This window comes from Peromyscus californicus, unplaced genomic scaffold (genome assembly GCF_007827085.1).
Source record: "Peromyscus californicus insignis strain IS unplaced genomic scaffold, ASM782708v3 Scaffold_16__1_contigs__length_79575227, whole genome shotgun sequence".
Lineage (NCBI taxonomy): Eukaryota > Metazoa > Chordata > Mammalia > Rodentia > Cricetidae > Peromyscus > Peromyscus californicus.
Window position 1 is genome coordinate 4,730,849 of NW_026294458.1, and position 19,265 is coordinate 4,750,113.

At 45.3% G+C, this 19,265-nt stretch overlaps 1 protein-coding gene across 2 annotated transcripts in view; it reads left to right on the forward strand.

Moving 5' to 3' along the window:
- The window catches only part of Ehhadh (enoyl-CoA hydratase and 3-hydroxyacyl CoA dehydrogenase), a 43,343-nt gene that overhangs the window by 8,455 nt on the left and 15,623 nt on the right, over positions 1-19,265 (forward strand). For both annotated transcript variants that reach the window (XM_052740092.1, XM_052740093.1), the window contains 2 exons: positions 5,241-5,344; positions 18,323-18,492. In XM_052740092.1, coding sequence (XP_052596052.1) covers positions 5,241-5,344; positions 18,323-18,492 — 274 coding nt within the window. The remainder of the gene's footprint in view (positions 1-5,240; positions 5,345-18,322; positions 18,493-19,265) is intronic.

Here is a 19,265-nt window from a genome sequence, read left to right on the forward strand (position 1 = left end):
AAAGGTAACTATTGTACACAAGGGCAAGCTTCCTCAGTATTCCCTGAGGTCAAGTGTCTAGAAGTTGGTTCTTCGAGGACCTTCCCCTTGACAGCTAGTTCACTAAGTGTACAGATAACCCACTTAAAAACAAACAAACAAGCAAACATTTTTCTTTCCTTTCTTCCTCCCTCCTTAACCCTTTTCTATTTCTGTTTTTTGTTTGTTTGTTTGTTTGTTTGTTTGTTTGTTTGTTTGTTTGTTTTGTATGAAGTTACCTCTTCCTAGTGAGCCATGCTGACTGGAATGACTGATTTTTTCGAAAGAAGTAGTTTAACTCCTTCACTGCTGGATTAGCCACCCACATTTGCTTCTCTTCACAGCCCTGTTTCTAAGTACACAGTAGAGAGGATTTCTAGCCCTGCCTCTGAAACAGCGGTCTTGGCCTCTTTTCTTCTGTAATTCACATAGTAAGAAACTTCATGTTTTACGTTGGAACCGAAGACACACATTCATAACTGAAAACTTGTTTTTTTTTTAAGCCAAACTTACCCCTAGAGGCTACCTTGGGGTCATGTCTTAGTGTGTTTCTGTTTTTGAAAAAAATGCTGATAGTGTTCAGATGAGGCTTAACTTGATAAGCGACAGTATTTTTTGTTTTTAATCTAATTTTTTGGTTTTTCGAGACAGGGTTTCTCTGTGTAGCCCTGGCTGTCCTGGAACTGTCTTTGTAGACCTGTCTGGCCTTGAACTCACAGAGATCAACCTCCTAAGTGCTGGGATTAAAGGCCAGCCCCTCCACGCCTGGCTGGGTTTTTTTGTTTGTTTGTTTGTTTTGTTTTGTTTTGTTTTAACTGTTGAAAATGAAAAGCCAGCTGTGGTCAAAGAAGCTGAAACACCAGTGGGCACTGGGGAAATGTCCTCTTGCACTGTCCCCCCCCCAGTGGGCGCTCCTCTCCTCTCTCTGTCCTCTCCTCCTGACAGTGTGTTGTTCTAGCTGCTGGGGTCTTTCCAGGGCTGCAGAGCTGTGGAGCTGCCGCCTGAATCTTTAAAGCTGGAGAGTTCCTCTGGGAACACAGGAGAGGCTTGACCCCATGTCTAATAATTACCTTTTCCCTAGTTACTTTTCTCCCCTTCACCTAGAGAAAACCAAACAAAGCCGTTTTCCTTTTCCAGGTTTTCCTCTTTATGAACTTTTCCCCCAAATTACCAAGAACATAAATAAGAGCAGAAACACTAGGTGAAGTGGGAAGAATCTCACCCTAGAATAGTACTCACTGAGGTTGTTTGGGCCCAGTTGGGGGTCACACTTTACCTGGAAGGAAAAAACCCAGCCCTCTGGGTTCCACATCTGCCATTCAGCCAACCCTGGGTGGGAAAATGTAGTCACATCCACCATGGAAGTTCCCCAAATGAACACAGATTATTTTCCCTTGTTATTATTCTTTGAGTAATGTAGCTCAACAAATATTTACATGCGTTTCCAGGTTATGGGCTGTTGTAAGTAGTCTAAAGATGATGTGTGTACATATGAATACTCTCTCATTTTCTGTGAGGGACTTCACTATCTGAGGATTTAGGTTCCGTGGGGGAGAGGGTCACCAGGAACCTGTTTCCCACAGATGCAGAGGGAAATGCCTATGCTTTGTGGACTTGTGAATATTATGTAACAGCTCTCAAGCTGTGTCATGATCCGATTGCTAATTAACCAGTCAAAAGCCAGGGTTGTTTTCTGGGTTTTTTTTTCTTCAGGTCCAAGGGTAAAAAGTAACTGGGGGAAAGGTAACTTATAAACATGCTTACTGGACTAGTTTGGGGATCTACCCAGAGAAATAGTTTAAATCTCTCATTGAGTCTAGCCAGACTGTTTGCTTGAGTTCCAATGGGTGTTGGCGTGCAAATTTAGCACCAGGTTGCTTACCAGGTCTGGCGCTGGGAACAGTGGCTTTCACTCCCCCACCCGCCCGCCCCTGAAATCCACATGTTTAAAAACTCAATGTTTTACTTTAGAACTGAAGACACACACACTGATGCACTATTGAATCCACAGTAAAACAAATCCACCTTTAGAGATTAGTTTGAACTGTCTGATTTTCTTTTCTGTTTGAGGAAAAAAATACTGGTTCATAAGCCTCAAACTTGATTTGATGAACTTGGATTTCAATAAAAAAAAAAAACAACAAAAAAAACTGTTCACAGGGCAAACGCCTGATATGGCCAGGAAAAGCTGTCTTTTCCCGAAGACTCCTTCGTCTCCCACAACCCCAATCCCTCCACCCCCACCCCCCACCCCTACCCTATCCATGGTCATTCCCTTCAGGCTGTGGCAGCCCCCCAGCTCCTATATCTAGTACCGATGTTTTCCCTATAGCAGCTCATCCTTTTTCTTTATTTCCGGTTTTTAAGTTTTTCAGTGTTACCCAAAACATACATGAAAAGAGAGATGTGGTTGGAACAGGAAAAGTCAGCCTCTTCATGCCATTTCATCATTGTCTGAGGGGCTGTTGGTGTTGTTTGCTTTGGATTTTTGAAACAAAGAGTGCACTCTATAATGCATGCTGGCCTTGAACTTGTGACAATCCTCCTGCCTCAAGCATTCAAGTGCTGAGATTACAGATGTGAGCGACCACTGGCTGCCATTCTTTACCCGGAAGGAAAATACAGTGGCCTTCTGTATCCCTGAGTCTCCCATCTGCCATTCATCCAACACAGATAAAAAATATAACTACACCCAGGGTGTCTGAGGCCCTAATAAACCCAGAGGTTTTCCATCCATTTATGCATAATCACCTTCCGCAGGACACTTCCAGTTCTGAGTAGTCTAGAGATGGCAGTGGCCATAGGTTTCATGCGGTTGATCCTCTCTTTTCCTGTAACAGACCTCCACATATAGGGATTTTCACAATCCAGAGTGGGTCTGGAAGGGTGCCCGTATTAACTCCATGAACTGTGGTGTAATGGCCCAGAGTCTGTTTTCATGATCAGATTTCATTTCTGATTAACCAATCAAAAGCAAGAGGTTAAAAGATAGAAAGTATGTAGGTAAAAGATAATTACCCCTCGAAGGGAAAAGCCTCAACTTTATTCCCTAAGGACTTTGTTCTTCTGTTTTAAGATGTTTTCTTACCATTCACATTAAGGAACATGACTTACCACATTTTAGCTTGTTCACCAAGTGAAATATATTCACAGTTTTTCTTTGTTTTATACTTTTATTCTTTCTTGTTTTTAATTTTTGTGGGAAATTATCTTTCTAGCTTACTGACCCCCCCCACACACACACTTTATTAAGACAAGGTCTCAGCCGGGCGGTGGTGGCGCACGCCTTTAATCCCAGCACTCAGGAGGCAGAGGCAGGCGGATCTCTATGAGTTCGAGGCCAGCCTGGTCTACAAAGTGAGTTCCAGGAAAGGCGCAAAACTACAGAGAAACCCTGTCTCGAAAAACCAAAAAAAAAAAAAAAAGACAAGGTCTCAGTATGTAGCACTGGCTGGCCTCAAGCCCACAGAGATCCACTAGCTTCTGTCTCCCAAGTCCTGAGATTAAAGGTGAGAGCTACCACCATTGCCTACTAAGCTTTTATTTGAATAATTCTTTTTCCCTTTCCCCCAAAATACTATAAATCCTTAGTTGCTGGCTTAGCCAAACTTCTTTCTATTTCAGTCAAAGTCTAGAGTCTCTGGAGAAGAAGGGTATTTCTACATTTTTCCCCAGATCAACACCTGTCACATCTCTAAATCCTCCACCCTCGTGAGAGGAGACCCCGTATTTTACCTAGCAACTACAAACACATGTACACAAACACATAGCTGAAAAGAATGTTTCTTCACATTAAAACCTAACCTCATATGTTTGCCATGTTTTATATTCTTTCTTTTTGACAATTGAGCACATTTGATTTGATAAACTTTAGGTGTTTCCTGTTTGGGTTTTTGTTCTTGTTACTGTTTTAATAGCTCCAAAGGAAGGAACGAAGGGCTTGTTGTAGTGAGGCAGACAACGGCTCACGTCTTCTCAGAGTCCATTCTCCTGGCTGGGAGACAGACCATGGTCCCCCTCAACTGGCCCTGGTCAAGCTCTGTGCTTTGCAGACGCATTTTTTTTTTCTGTTTATAAGTTTTCAAAATGAACAGTCATGAATAAGAGATGAGGGGACGATGTGAAGTCCCAGCCCTCTCCTCAGTGATTCCGAGGACAGGGATGTCCGGAAGGAAACAGTTTGGCCTTGGGTTCCGTACCTGCCGTTTACCCATAGATAGAAAATAGTTGAGCCCCAGTGAGGATGTCACCTTCTTTCTATCTTCTCATTATTCCATAAACCGTGTGCTGTGAGCTCTGCAGCGTGTCTGTGTTACGGTTTGTTGTAAGTCGTTTGGAAATGATGGTTTGTACGGGGTACGTGAGAGTACTGCAGGGTTTTATCTGCCAGCCTGGAACATGGGGGGCTTCTGTTCTGCTGGGGGCAGTGTGTCCAGAAGCAATTCCACCCAGACACTGAAGGAAACTGCTCGCCCCTTTTGGACTTCTCGGTATTATGTGATGGCTCATACTCTGTTTATTTGATTTCCTATTAATAAGTCAGGAGCAGGAGGTTTTGCTTAATTGTGTCTAGGCAAAAAGTAACTGGGTGAAAGGTAATTATCACTCACGCATAAGGGTAGGTAGGTATCTACTGTGTTCCATGAATTTTTGTCTTGTTGGTCGCAGCACATCTTTTGTTAACAGTTTGGTTTTTCCATTTGGTTTGAAATGTTCACATTGTACACATAAGAGTGAAGATTCTACATGGTAGCTGCATATACTTATCAGGTAACTCTGTGCTTGTGATAGCATGTATAACTTTTTAAAACTGGCAACTAATTTTTCATGATCTAAGTTAGAGGGCAGTTGCCAGGCAGTGGTGGCACACGCCTTTAATCCCAACACTCGAGAGGTAGAGCCAGGTGGATCTCTGTGAGTTCGAGGCCAGCCTGGGCTACAGAGCGAGATCCAGGACAGGCACCAAAATGATACAGAGAAACCCTGTCTCAAAAAAAAAAAAAGCTAGAGCGCAGTGGAGGAAAGTAATAATTGCTTTGAAAGTGGATTTATTTTATCAGCTCGGCACTTAATTGAGAGTAGACATTTTATCTATTGAGCCAATAGTAAAAGTTCTGTGGTGAGAACCTGTGTTGTTTTATCTATCATTAGTTAAGGAAAATCTCTAAGATCATAGAAATTTAATTTTGACTAATCCATTTCATGGACTTGTTTTCTTTCAGCCCAGCTGTGTTAAGGGGAATAAGAGAAGGACTCCAGAAAGCCAGGTCAGACTACACGATTAAAGCCATCATCATCTGTGGATCAAATGGCAACTTCTGCTCAGGTAAGTGCTGTCTAAATCTTTCCCATTACTTCTAGAACTATGCCCAGACTAGTGCATCGGCCATCCCTGTGGGTAAAAAGTGAGGGTAATGAACAGAGGCACTAGAGTGGGAGAGAAAAGCATCATGGGGGAAGGGACACATCTCTCCCAAGAGAGATCTAGACAGGATTGTGGCCTTTGTCTCTTATGTAGACTGAGCCTTTGAAGAACATTTTGTTCCAGCCTTGAGGGCCAACAGCTATGGCTATAAACTTGCTGTGTATCTGCTCTGCATATGTTCCTTCTACCCTGTGTGAGCTTGGGCTAGCCTCTTTGATATCCTTACCTCATTTTCTCTGCCTATATAGTAGGGGCTGTAATTTGTAGCAGAAGGAGGTCGTGTGGGATTAAATGAGATGTCTTGGCCGAGCATTCTTGTCAGTGTCTGTACCCAGAACAAGTTCAGGAAGCATTACCATTTTATTCACACTGAGTCTTGAAGTGGAGTTCATTTTCCTTCAGACAGCCCCTCCCCCACAGGGACCCTGGCACTGCTCTCGTGGGTCACTGTGTGACAGTGACAGCATAGCCAAAGGATCTGAAGTGTTGGATCTTTCAGTGTGGTTCGTAGTGCCTCTTTCTTTCCCTGCCTTGAAAATCAATATATTGAACCCTTTGATGGAAGTCACATGGAGATGAGGGCCCTGGGAACTCACCAGACCACAGGTATTCATTGTTTGTAAATGGTAACCTGAAAATACCCCGTTGTTAGAGTCAGGATAAGAGAGAGTATAAAAATACTGACCACAGTAGTCACTGCTTGCCTTGCCTGATCAAGCACTGTAGATATTATTTACCAATTAAAACAAAATGGTAATGATCTTATACACATTTTAATGCTCAGCAGATCCAGATGAAGAAGGCTGAGGAAGAGAGGTTAAAATAACACACCAATATTAAACCAGCTATGAAATGGCTTTCTCACTAGAATCTGAAGCTTGAACACCCACAATGATGATTTGAGGCTTGAAAGGGGCTCAGAATCATAGAGAACTCGATTTTCAGCTGGGCAATGGTGGCACATGTCTTTAGTCCCAGCACTCAGGAGGCAGAGGCAGGCGGATCTCTGTGAGTTCGAGGCCAGCCTGGTCTACAGAGTGAGTTCCAGGACAGGCACCAAAACTACCTATCTCCAGAAAAAGAGAGAGAGAGAGAGAGAGAGAGAGAGAGAGAGAGAGAGAACTCGATTTTCTGTGTGATGAGGAGGCAAAAATTAGAATGTGATGCAAGTTCCCAGGCTGAAAGTTTTTGCTTTTAGGAAAGTATCCAAAATGAGCCAGTTTGATGATTAACAGACATATGCAGGACAGTGCACCTCTAAATAGGGAAAGGTCCCCACTTAAGCACATCAGCAATATTTACAAAAATTGGTTGGAAACTGGAGCATAAAATTTGGGGGTACAGTTCAGTGGTGGGGTGCTTTGTGGTTTCAAGGCCCTGGGTACAGTTCCCAGTACACACAGAGCTTGTCACAGTAAACTTCTTTTAGAATTCATCCGTCCAGACTGCAGATCAATAGCAAAGATGCAAGCAAGCCTTCTCGTTTGTCTGGAAACTGAATTCCTTTTTAATCCTTGAGTCAGAACATAAATGGAAGTTTAGAGAGTACAGTGGTCTAAACAACAATGAAGGCATCTGACATGGGGGTAGGGTGTGCTCAAATAAAAGTCAGCAGGAAGTTTATAGCTTGACAGGGTTGTTTTAGGGAGAAAAGGCCTGAACCATTATAAGCTAAGCACCGAACACTGCAACTGACAAAAACCCGAACAGTACCACGTGACCAAATCAAGAAGGGGATGATGAAGAGGAAAAATTAGTGACGTCGCAAGCAGACGTAGCTCAAAGGGAACAATAATGTAATGATGGTGGAGAGTTTTTGGTAGACGCTAATAAAAACTTGAGAAACCTATGAAGAAATTGGTCAAAAAAAGAGAGAGGAACTGGAGAGATGCTCAACAAATTAAGACCACTGACTGCCTTTCCAGAGGACCTGGGTTCAATTCTCAGCACCCACATGTCAACTTACAACTGTCTGTAACTCCAGTTCCAGGGACCCCATACCTTTTTCTGGAGCACAGACATGCATGCAGGCGAGACACTCATAGACATGAGATAAAATTAAAATTAAAGAAGAGAGAGAAAAGCTGGGTGGTGGTGACACACGCCTTTAATCCCAGCACTCGGGAGGCAGAGCCAGGCAGATCTCTGTGAGTTCAAGGCCAGCCTGGGCTACAGAGCGAGATCCAGGACAGGCACCAAAACTACACAGAGAAACCGTGTCTTGAAAAACCAAACCAAAAAAAAAACTTATTTTAGGGGTTGGGGATTTAGCTCAGTGGTAGAGCGCTTGCCTAGTAAGCACAAGGCCCTGGGTTCAGTCCTCAGCTCTGGAAAACTAAAGAGAGAGAGAGAGAGAGAGAGAGAGAGAGAGCACAAACAGTGCATCTGAGAGCTCTGAAAGGAGTGCACTGGTGCTCTCCTGCGGCCTTAGCACTTAAGAGGCTGAGGTAAGAAGGTCATGAGCTTGAGGCCAACCTGGGCTACATAATGCATTCCGGGCCAGCTCAGGCTACACAGAGAGAAAGCCTCAAAAGAAAAGAGCTGGAAGATGAGGAGAAGGGCCACAAAATAACATCTGGCATGACAGGGTCACTGAGGTCACAAACCCTCAGCAGCTGCAGCCCCTATACTGGACCTGCACAAGACGGGTCCTAACACTATTAATGGACCAGCCTTAATAACATTCTTCCCAGGGGCCCAGAAGAGAAACTACAAATGGCGAGAATTGTTTTCGGGGAAAGAATCTAAGTACACCATACTCTTTGTCCATTAACTTTATTCCTCTATGACAAAATTCTATCTATACAGCTTCAGCTCTGTTCTCACATTCAGCTCCTCCCTATGCCCACTTTTCCTGTCCTCATAATTTTAGTAAGCTCTTATGCTTTTGACCACATCTTTGTCCTTGGTTCCTTCATCCTCCATCTATCCTTCCTAGCTCCTTACTCCTGGCCCTGATAAACTCTACAAGAGATCTGCCTTACCATCTACAGAATCTCTGCCTTTCTTCTCTCTGGCCATGTGGCTCTGTCTACCATCTACAGGAAAACTGTCTTGTTCTTTCTCTCCGGGCCACGCAATTCTGTTCTGGCCAGGAATCTTGTTCCACCTTTTACTCCACCTGAGTATGCAAAAAACATCCTTTGTTCTGAGTCAATAGCTCTGGCATGCCATTAGGCCTGAATGCAAGGAATGGTCTGAGCTTCATTTGCACAAGAAACAAAGCTATGCATCTACAGCCTGCCTGTCTCTTAGGCTCTGTGGGGTAGTTAGTTACCTGGAAAGAGGATCAGCTTCTGGGAAGCTTATACTGTTTGCCAATATGGTCTAGTAATATGTGGGCCCACAAGAATTTCATAGCAGAAGACAGCTGAAATATTAAAAACTGAATAACACCAAATATTCCATGATAAATGGCTTCCTCTAGAAAAATACCTTAAAATTTCTAGATATAGCTTTATTTTTTATTTTTTTATTTTATTCTGTTTTATTGGTTTTTTGAGACAGGGTTTCTCTGGGTAGCTTTGCGCCTTTCCTGGAACTCACTCGGTAGCCCAGGCTGGCCTCGAACTCACAGAGATCCGCCTGCCTCTGCCTCCCAAGTGTTGGGATTAAAGGCATGAGCTTTTTCCACCTGGCTCTACCTCCCAAGTGTTGGGATTAAAGGCATGAGCCACCACCGCCAGGCTAGGTATAGCTTTAATATCCAGCTGAATCTCTATAACATAGTCTTGCAGCCCACAAGAGTCCTATCCTTGGACAGTTATGGGTTGGGGAGGGACACCTGGGCCCCTTCCACTCCCTGCTGAACCGTTGACCGCTGGTAGTTGCTGGGTGAGGGGGGGTTGTTAGTTGTCTTCTCACTGCTAGCTGCCAGCCTGAGTGGATAAGGGTCACGCAGATGATTCTGGCCAAACTCAATGGTCCATAAAACAGATCACAAAGACATGAGTGCAGGAAAGGGATTTTGTAGAGAATGGATGTTGGCAGGGACCGGGGACATAAGAGAGGGTGAGGATGAGAGTAATCACAATGCATTTTATACATGTATGAAATTGTCAGACAACACAATTAATTTTAATAATAGCTGAAAATACAACAAGTAACATTGACGATACTAGAAATATGAATTAGGAAAATATTTTTTATCTACTAAAACTGACTCAAGGGGAAGGAAAGGCCAAACAGTTGTGTATCCATTACAGAAGGGCTCTGTGCGCTGGTACCGGCCTGTAATCTCAACTCAGGAGGTTGAGAACCCCTGAATCATACAGTGAGTTTCCCACAGCAGCCTGATCTGTAGCTAGAGTTTTCCTGCTTGGCCCACAGTCAGGACAAATCTCTCTCACCTGCCAGTTCCACAGCCGCTCAGACCCGACCAAGTAAACACAGAGACTTATATTGGTTACAAACTGTATGGCCGTGGCAGGCTTCTTGCTAACTGTTCTTATATCTTAAATTAATTCATTTCTATTAATCTATACCTTGCCACATGGCTCGTGGCTTACCGGCATCTTCACATGCTGTTTCTCATCATGGCGGTTGGCAGAGTCTCTCTCAGCCTTTCACTTTCCAGCTTTATTCTCCTCCTTGTCCTGCCTATACTTCCTGCCTAGCCAATGGCCAATCAGTGTTTTATTTATTGACCAATCAGAACAACACATTTGCCATACAGAACATCCCATAGCACTTCCCCTTTTCTACATTATCTACACCTTGAATCAAAAAGGAAAACTAGGCTGGGCGGTGGTGGCGCACGCCTTTAATCCCAGCACTCGGGAGGCAGAGCCAGGCGGATCTCTGTGAGTTCGAGGCCAGCCTGGTCTCCAAAGCGAGTTCCAGGAAAGGCGCAAAGCTACACAGAGAAACCCTGTCTCGAAAAACCAAAAAAAAAAAAAAAAAAAAAAAAAGGAAAACTAAATAAATAAATTCAATTAGAAATCAGAAAACTCACAAAGTAAATTCTCTGCCCAGGTGGCATCATTGGCAAACTCTCCTACAAATTCAAAGATAATGCTCCTCCAATTTTACGATAACATTTTAGGAATTTAGGCAGGAGAAGGGTCCTGGAACTTTCTTTTTATAAGTCTCCTGATGCTACTGTAACAAGTTTCCATCGACTATTTTTTGAGATAGGGTTTCCCCATGCAATTCTGGCTCACCTAGAACTCACTCTATAGATCAGGCTGACCTCAAACTCACAGAGATCTGCCTTGTCTGCCTCCTGAGTGTCCATAATCTATTTTAAAATAATAGAAGTTTCCTGTACCTTGGGGGTTTCCAACCTGGGGGCTGGAAGCTCATGATTCGACACCAGCAGCCCCTCTTCCTGTGGGGTCTAGGAGGAACCTTTGCCTGTCCCTTCTGGCATCCTGTGGCCGGCACTGTCAATCCTGCCTTGGAAGTGTTGCTCACTACCGTTTTTGTCTTCACATGCGTTCTTCCCAGCAGGTCCACAGTGAAGTCTCTGATCTTAGGTAGCTTCTCATTACCCAGTATTACATATTTTCCTGTTAGAAGAGATTCGTTATTTTATGTACATGAGTAAAGTTTTGCCAACATGTATGCCTGGCCATGCTAGCAGAGGCCAAGGAGGACATCTGATCCTCTAGAACTGGAGTTAGAGATGGTGATAAGCTGCCATGTGGGTGCTGGGAACCAAATCCAGGTCCTCTTGAGGAGCAGCCAGTGCTCTTAACAGTTGAGCCCTCCCTCCAGCCCCTGTATCACCTCTTCTGAACTTGAAGGGCTCTACAAAGGCTCTGCTTCCAAGTCAGATGATATTCACAGATACTCTGTGGACACAGCAGTGCAGTACCTATCTCAGTTTGTGCTGATGCTAGCCTTAGCTTAAACTAGTACCTGACCAGGGCACTGTTAGCCAGTACCTGACCAGGGCAGTGTGAGCCAGTACCTGACCAGGGCAGTGTGAGCCAGTACCTGACCAGGGCAGTGTGAGCAATCAAAAGGATAGACCAACCCTGATCTTGCTGTTCTCCAAACAGGACCTCCTGTTATGTAAAAAGTGTGACAATCACTCTTGTCTTAGAAGTATGAATCCTGGGACACCCCGTCAGTGTTATTTATCCCAGTAGAAGATTAAAAAGGATAATGATATGATTACTTCAAGAGATCAGTGGAAAGTATATTCCATAGCAGTGAACATAAAGATAAAAATTCCTAGCCGGGCGGTGGTGGCGCACGCCTTTAATCCCAGCACTCGGGAGGCAGAGCCAGGAGGATCTCTGTGAGTTCGAGGCCAGCGTGGGCTACCAAGTGAGTTCCAGAACAGCCAGAGCTACACAGAGAAACCCTGTCTCGAAAAACAAAAAAAAAAAAAATTCTTAGTGAGCTAGAGTTGAAGGTAGCCATGTTTACAAGACCTACAGCAAACAAAGGAATGCTGAGTAGAAAGCTCTCCTTGTGGGAGGGAGAGAAGGCTGAGCTCTACTCATTTGGACTTAGACCCTTTGCCAGCCTACTAAACTAAAAAAGTAAACCAACATTGTAAGGGTTGTAAAGGAGGATTAAAAAACAAAACAAAAACACCCCATTATCCAAAGATACAGTAATTGTTGGTTATGCCGCCGAGCTGCCCCTCGTGGCTGGTCACCGCCCGCGGCGGCCATGCCCGCGGAGGAGCGTGCCCGCGGAGGAACGTGCTGATTGAAAGAATCTTAGCCATGGTTACCTTTTTAGAGCTTTATTGGGTGGGGGGGAGACAGAGAAAGACAGAGAGAGAGAGAGAGAGAGAGAGAGAGAGAGAGAGAGAGAGAGGGAAGGGGGGGAGAGGGAGAGAGGAGGACCGACGGGGGGAAGGAGCGCAAAGGAGAGAGGGGACAGAGAGAGAGCCCACAGAGGGCTCAACCGCTTTTTAGGCTGGGAAGCCGGCGAAGGCTGATGACGTAATTAAAGGACGTAAATAAGGACCAAAACCTTACATCCCAGACTTTCCCTTATTATAAAAAAAAAGCAGGTAGATGGGACTAGGGGCGTCGTTCCTCTCAAAAACTGCTTCCAGCTGACTTTTGGACGTTGGTTGGCTCTTGGGGGAATGGAGAAGGGGAGTCTTCCGAGGTAGACAGGCGTTGTGGGATGCTGTCTGTCATCCGTTTGCTCTGGAGACATGTATCCCTCTTGGCTGTGGCTGGGAACTTTCTGTTTGACAAGATGCTGGTGACACAGAAAAAACTTAGAGAGAGAAAAGAATCATTATTATTTTATGTTGACATTTATCTGAGGTAGATCTGGCCTGTCCCTATGGATTTTGAAACATGTTAAGCTTTATCAGAGACAGATTATTTTAAAGTACCTGTTTCCTTTACTGGTTCAGCATCTAGGAGACAGGTGATCAATTGTTAAAAGCATCTCATAGTAATAGATGTTTACATTAAAGTCTTTTTGTAGCGCCCAGACGCTTTTGGGTCTGGGGGTGTAAATACCTTTTAGCTGCTACAGTTTTTTATTTGATGATCTCTGGTCTCCGGTTCTGTGGTGGTCCTGTACCATTAGCTGAACAGTGAGTTAGAACAGGAAACTGGGAAGAGAAAAGCTTGTGGTACATGAGAAATTTTTTTTTTTTTTTTTTTTTGGAATTAGGGACAAGGCAAAGACCAGGGCCCTGTCTGTATGCACATGAGAAACACAGGCAGTGGATCTGGAGTGAGACGATGAGCTCTTATTTTAGGTGGAAATCTTTTTTTATTAAGTAACTCTGAAAGTGCAATTAAATCAGGTGAGGTGGTAAGGCTGTCCTCTGTACCCGACAATAAAGGAGAGGTGGCATCCCAAAACTCCCAGGACTGAGTCAGTGGCTTTGGTGTCCAGAAGGAAAGAAACAGATCGCTTCCCTGCTGCGTTCTGGGTTCCCTGCCATGTCTGTAGCCAAGCCTAGGTCTGCTGAAGGTCTTAGCTTGATGTACCCATGCATCTTGGTGCCTGGGGGCAGTCAGCTGACTCTGTCTTTCTAGGTGGCACTTTTAACAAGGCTGTCGATGGCCTGGCAGGGCATTCTCTAGCCCGTGGCCTTTTCCTCACTTAAAACAGGGACCCAACAGCTTTTGGGAGTCAGCGAGTGCCAGCACTTGGCAATTTTGTTTTCGGGCTTTTATTTCTTCCCTGGCACACCTTAAATGCCACAGATGACTCTTTTGCCTGTGGGGTCAGGAGCCTTGCTCTCCAGATGCTTAAGTTTTAGTCAGGGAGGTCTGGGGAACAAGAGACGAATTTTACTCTATGTCCTGAATTATTATTATTTTTTTTCCTGCTGATTGATGGCTTAAGGACAGCTTTTGGAAGATCTGCCAGTAGGCAGACTATAAACCGATACTTTTTGGAAGACTTGTCTGAGGCTATAAGCTGTTTTTTGGCTTAAGAGCCATCCTGACTACTGTAAACTTATTTGTATGGATCTTAGCCGCTTTTAGACCCGTCTGTGCTTCTCAAGGCAGTTTGAGAATGAGTGGGTGGAGTTCAGGTGAGTTAGGGCGAGTCCTAGAAGCCGCCCAAGCCCGCCCACTTGAGCCCGCCCACCTCCAGCGGAAGTCAGACAGAAAAGGTTGCACGTGGAGACTCAGAAGTGGGGAAGGAGAAGGGTTTCAGAACTTTAGCAGAAAGCTTGGAGATAAAGTGACTCTTATTTGCCCGTTCTCTGGCAGAAGTTCCCGCGACTCTGTTATGCGGCCAGATTTATGTTGTTATGAGGCCAGGTTTACCAGTGCCCACCCCTATCCACCAATATATCCGCCCTTTTGTCGCATGGGTGTAGCCGAGAGAAAAAAAAATAAAAAATTAAAATAACAAACCGGGATCAGACTACAATCTTGGGCGTCCCCAAAGAGTGGAGAGAGATCCATGAATCAGCTCAAGTTCACCATCCTCTTCGTCAAGGGATGTGAAGGGCTGCAGCTGCACCGCATTGATCCACCCGGTAGACCAAGACAGCATTTACTTTCTCGTCAGAAACGGAAATGTGCCGGTGCTGGTGCAGCTCGAGGACACCCCCGGGGTGTCCGTCGCAAATAATATAGCTCAGACTACAACCGCACGAGAACAGCGGACTTACTGTGGTGAAGAATCATGGCGGTGGCGGTGTGGGGGTCCAGCGGAGGCGGCGAGGGACGCGCGCGCGCTCGCGGTCTCGCGGTCTCGCTGGATGGGGGAAGAGGCGGCAAGCAGCAGCAGTCAGCAGGTCCTCGGTGTGCGGTGGTGTATCCGAGTCACGGCACCATTGTTGGTTATGCCGCCGAGCTGCCCCTCGTGGCTGGTCACCGCCCGCGGCGGCCATGCCCGCGGAGGAGCGTGCCCGCGGAGGAGCGTGCTGATTGAAAGAATCTTAGCCATGGTTACCTTTTTAGAGCTTTATTGGGTGGGGGGGGAGACAGAGAAAGACAGAGAGAGAGAGAGAGAGAGAGAGAGAGAGAGAGAGAGAGAGAGAGAGGGAAGGGGGGGAGAGGGAGAGAGGAGGACCGACGGGGGGAAGGAGCGCAAAGGAGAGAGGGGACAGAGAGAGAGCCCACAGAGGGCTCAACCGCTTTTTAGGCTGGGAAGCCGGCGAAGGCTGATGACGTAATTAAAGGACGTAAATAAGGACCAAAACCTTACAGTAATGTTCACAGGAATAGCAAAATCATTCATCAGAAATTCATTGTAATTAAGAAGGGAATCTAAAAAAACTTCTAGACTTTAAACCAGTATCCAAAATTAAAGTTTTCCCCAAGAATTGAAACCTTTGGTTTCTGTGAAGCTCTGTGACCATACCGCTATCTGTGCGTGGTGAAGACTCCAGAGATACGGGCTTTGTAACCTGACGGCCTGGGTTTGGATCTCTATTTCACGAGTAATTGTAATTTAATTTAATTTCTGTGTCTTGGCCAATCAGTTAATACCTCAAAACTTTAAATTTCTTACTGGTAACACAGGGGATCATGCTATATAAACAAGTTGGTAGTGTTGTTTATGCTACGGCGCTGCCCCTCATGGCTGCTCCGCCGCCGGTGGAGGAGCATGCTGATTGAAAGATCATAGCCATGGTTACCTTTTTAGAGCTTTACTGGGCGGGGGGAGAGAGAGAAACAGAGAGACAGAGTTGGGGAGGGAGAGAGGAGCGGCCAACGGGAGGAAGGAGCGGAAAGGAGAGAGACAGAGAGCGCACAGAGGGCCCACCCGCTTTTTAGGCTGGGACGTCGTTGAAGGCTGATTAAGGACCAAATCCTTACAGGTAGGAAATGTGAAGGAGACGGCAGGTGGGGCCATGCAGCTCCAGCCGGTGTATTCACACGGTGGGGATGAGCAGTGGGTAGAAAGGAGGGGAAAAAAAGAAGTACATAATTATGGTTGCCCAGAGTCCAGGGAAGATGCTACGTCCAGCATGGGATACCTGAGGGGGAAAAAATCTACGTACACTATGCTCTTAGGTCTGTTAACTTTATTCCTCTAAGACAAAATTTTATCAATTCAGCTACAGCTCTGTCAGGCATTGAAGGTAGGAATAAATCTAGATACACCAAGCTCTTTGTACGTCTACTTTATTTCTCTGGGGTGAAATCCTGTCTCCATAGCTTCAGCTCCATCCTGACACTCAGTTCCTCTTTGTCCCCTCTTTTACTGTCCTCTCATAGCCCTGCTAACAACTAAGCTCTTATGCTTCCAGCCCCATCTTCACCCTCTGTTTCTTCGCCCTCCATCTCTACTTGCTCTCTATTCCTGGCTCTGATGAACTCTACAAGAGTTGTGCCTTACCATCTACAAAACCTCATGTTCTTCCCTTCTCCCTGGTCATGCCGTTCTGTCCACCTCTACAGAAAATGCCTGTTCCGTCTTCCCCTGGCCATGCAGTTTTCTGCCTCCTCAGGAATGTTGCTCCACCCTGCCTTCCACCTTGATATGTAAAAACCTTTTTTGTTCTCAGTCAATTGCTCCAGAGAGCCACTAGGCCTCAAGGCAAAGGATGATCTGAGCTTCATTTGCACAAGAAAGCTATGCATCTACCACCTGGTTGGCTTTGCCTATGTGACCTTATCCAAGTACTGGCCCAAGCAGGAAGTTCACACACACATTCTATGGGAATTGTGAGCACAAGAAATTCATAACAAGGCACAGCTGAAAAATTAAGCTATGTAACACCAAATAGTCCATGCTAGATGGCTTCCCACTTGACTGACCCTGGCCTGGTCAAGGTAGAGCTTGAATACACAGCTGGACTCCTGATAACATATTCTTGTGGCTTGCCACACATAATACATTGAACACAAAATTATTATTTTTAGTTTTAATTTTTTGCAGTCCTGTGAACTAAACACCAGACTTTTTGCATGCTATTCCAGCACTCTGCAACTGAGCTCTGCTCTTAGCCCTGAAACGATTCATTTTTAAGTTTATACTGAGCTTACTGATGTCATAGAATAGATGATGGCCCATGGAAGTAGTAGGAATTACCTACACTGTCATGTGAAGACAAAAAAAAAAAAGGTTTAACAGTGTGTTCTCCATGTTAGAAAGACACACTGAAATCTCCAAAGATACTCAAGTCACTTAAGATAGCCATTAAGACCAGAAGGTAAATAGCGTGGTCTGGATCAAATCCTTTTACATGTTTGTGGGAGGACTAAAAATCCAGCCGTCTCAATCTTCATCTCCGTGTGATGTTAGGTGATCCTTCATTTTTTTGTTGTTTTTTGTTTTTGTACAGGTTTTTTTTTTTTTTTTTTTTTTTTTGGTTTTTCGAGACAGGGTTTCTCTGTGTAGCTTTGCGCCTTTCCTGGAACTCACTTGGTAGCCCAGGCTGGCCTCGAACTCACAGAGATCCGCCTGGTTCTGCCTCCTGAGTGCTGGGATTAAAGGCGTGCGCCACCACCGCCTGGCTTTGTACAGGTTTTAAATTTTCATAATTCCTGTATCATTTTTATAATCCAGAAAGACAAGCTATGTTAATTTTTATTACTCATAAGAAATCTGTCAGGGACTGGAGAGATGGCTCAGTGTCTAAGAGCACCGGCTGTTCTTGCAGAGGGTGGGATGGCCATGTAGGCCCCTCTGTAACTCTAGTTCCTGGGAATCCAAGGCCCTCTTCTGGCCCTTACAGGTACTGCAGGCATGTGGTACACAGACACAAAATGCAGGCGAAATCCCCATACCCCTAAAATAAAATTAAGTAAGTCATTTAAAAATGCTTTCAGGAGACCAGGACTTATCCTGGGTACACAAACTGGCTTTTTAGAGGCCACTCTTTATGGTGCAATGCCTTACTCAGACTTGATGCAGTGGGGAGGGGCTAGGTCCCTACCTCTTGTGCCAGACTGTTTTGACTACCCAAGGGAGGCCTTACCCTCTATGAGGAGGGAATGGGGGTAGAATAGGGGTAGGTGGAGGGAAGCAGGAGAAGGGGAGGAGGGGGAACAGGGGTTGGTATGTAAATAAAAAATTATAAAAAAAATGCTTTCAGGAAATACATAGAAACTAAGTTGGTTACGGACATAACTTGTAAATAGTCTGCATTGAACTATGGCATTTTACACTGTAATGGCTTTTGCTCTTCTCGAAGAAAGGGTGACATTCTCAAAAACTAGGTTGGTGAAGAGTAGCTGGTCCTGACTCTCAAAATGATAGACTTAGTAAAGAACTAGTTCTTTTTTCTGAGCTCTTAAATTTCCCCAGAGTTGAAGCTGCTCACTACCCAATGGGAACACAGAATTTGGAAGGTGATAGGGTTCCTGGTAAAGATTTGATTTTTTTTCTCTCATTTCCTTCTGTCTACAGTCTGAGGCTGAAGTGCCTCTCAGCCCCAAGGCATCTGAGCCTTCTAAGACTGCTGTGTCCCCTGGTGTTCGTGACAAAGACCCAGTCCTTCTGAACCATCTCCTCTTGTCCCTGTGTCTTCAGGTGCAGATATCCATAGCTTCAGCTCTCCCTCCTCTGGCCTCAGATTGGGAGACACGGTAGATGAATTGCAGAGATACCAGAAGCCAGTAGTGGCTGCTATCCAAGGTGTGGCTCTTGGAGGAGGACTAGAGCTGGCCCTGGGCTGTCACTATCGGATTGCCAATGCAGAGGTGAGAGACTCCTCGGGATGGGGTTGGGGTGGGGCTTGTCTTCAGTGCAAACTCTAAAGGTGGGCTAGGCCTGGGGCTGATGGCTTTGAACTGCTGGCTTACGGGTGACGGTCCTGTGCCATCTTGGGTGCTGGTGCTCAACTGTTTGATTCCCACCTCCCTCTTCCACAGTGTTCCCTGAGCCTTAGGTTCCAGCGTTCTTTTGTAGATGTTCCATTGGGGCTGGGCTCCACAACCCTGCATTTTGATTGGTTGTGATTTTCTGTAGTGGTCTTTATCTGTTACGGTGATGGGGGGTGAGGAATGCACTGTGGGTATAATGTGGGTATAATTTACAATGTAGTTAGGAATTGTGCTGTTTAGTAAAGCAGTGGTTGTAGGTTCCCTCCAAGATCTCTGACTTTACTAGCCCTGGGTAGCTGGCTAGGTTTCCAGTACCAGAGTACCAGAGATGACTTCGCTTTTATTGAGCAGGTCTTAAGTCCAACTCAAGAGCTGTTGGTTACCATGCAGATGTGGGTGCCGCTACTGCATCCATGATACTTGTTACCGTTCATGAGCATCATAACTCGATTGTTGGTTGCTTCCCTCCTTTGGAAGCTGGTACTGCCATGTAAACTCGTCCTCAGGAAAGGCTTTTGGGTCAACTCCAGCCTCACAGTCTCTGGGTCCTGTTTCTGAAGTGCCTGGTGTCTTCAGCAATAGGGACCTTCCCCTCCACCTCTGGGAGGCAACCAAAGATAACAATATTCTGTATCGTTTTGGGAGTCTCT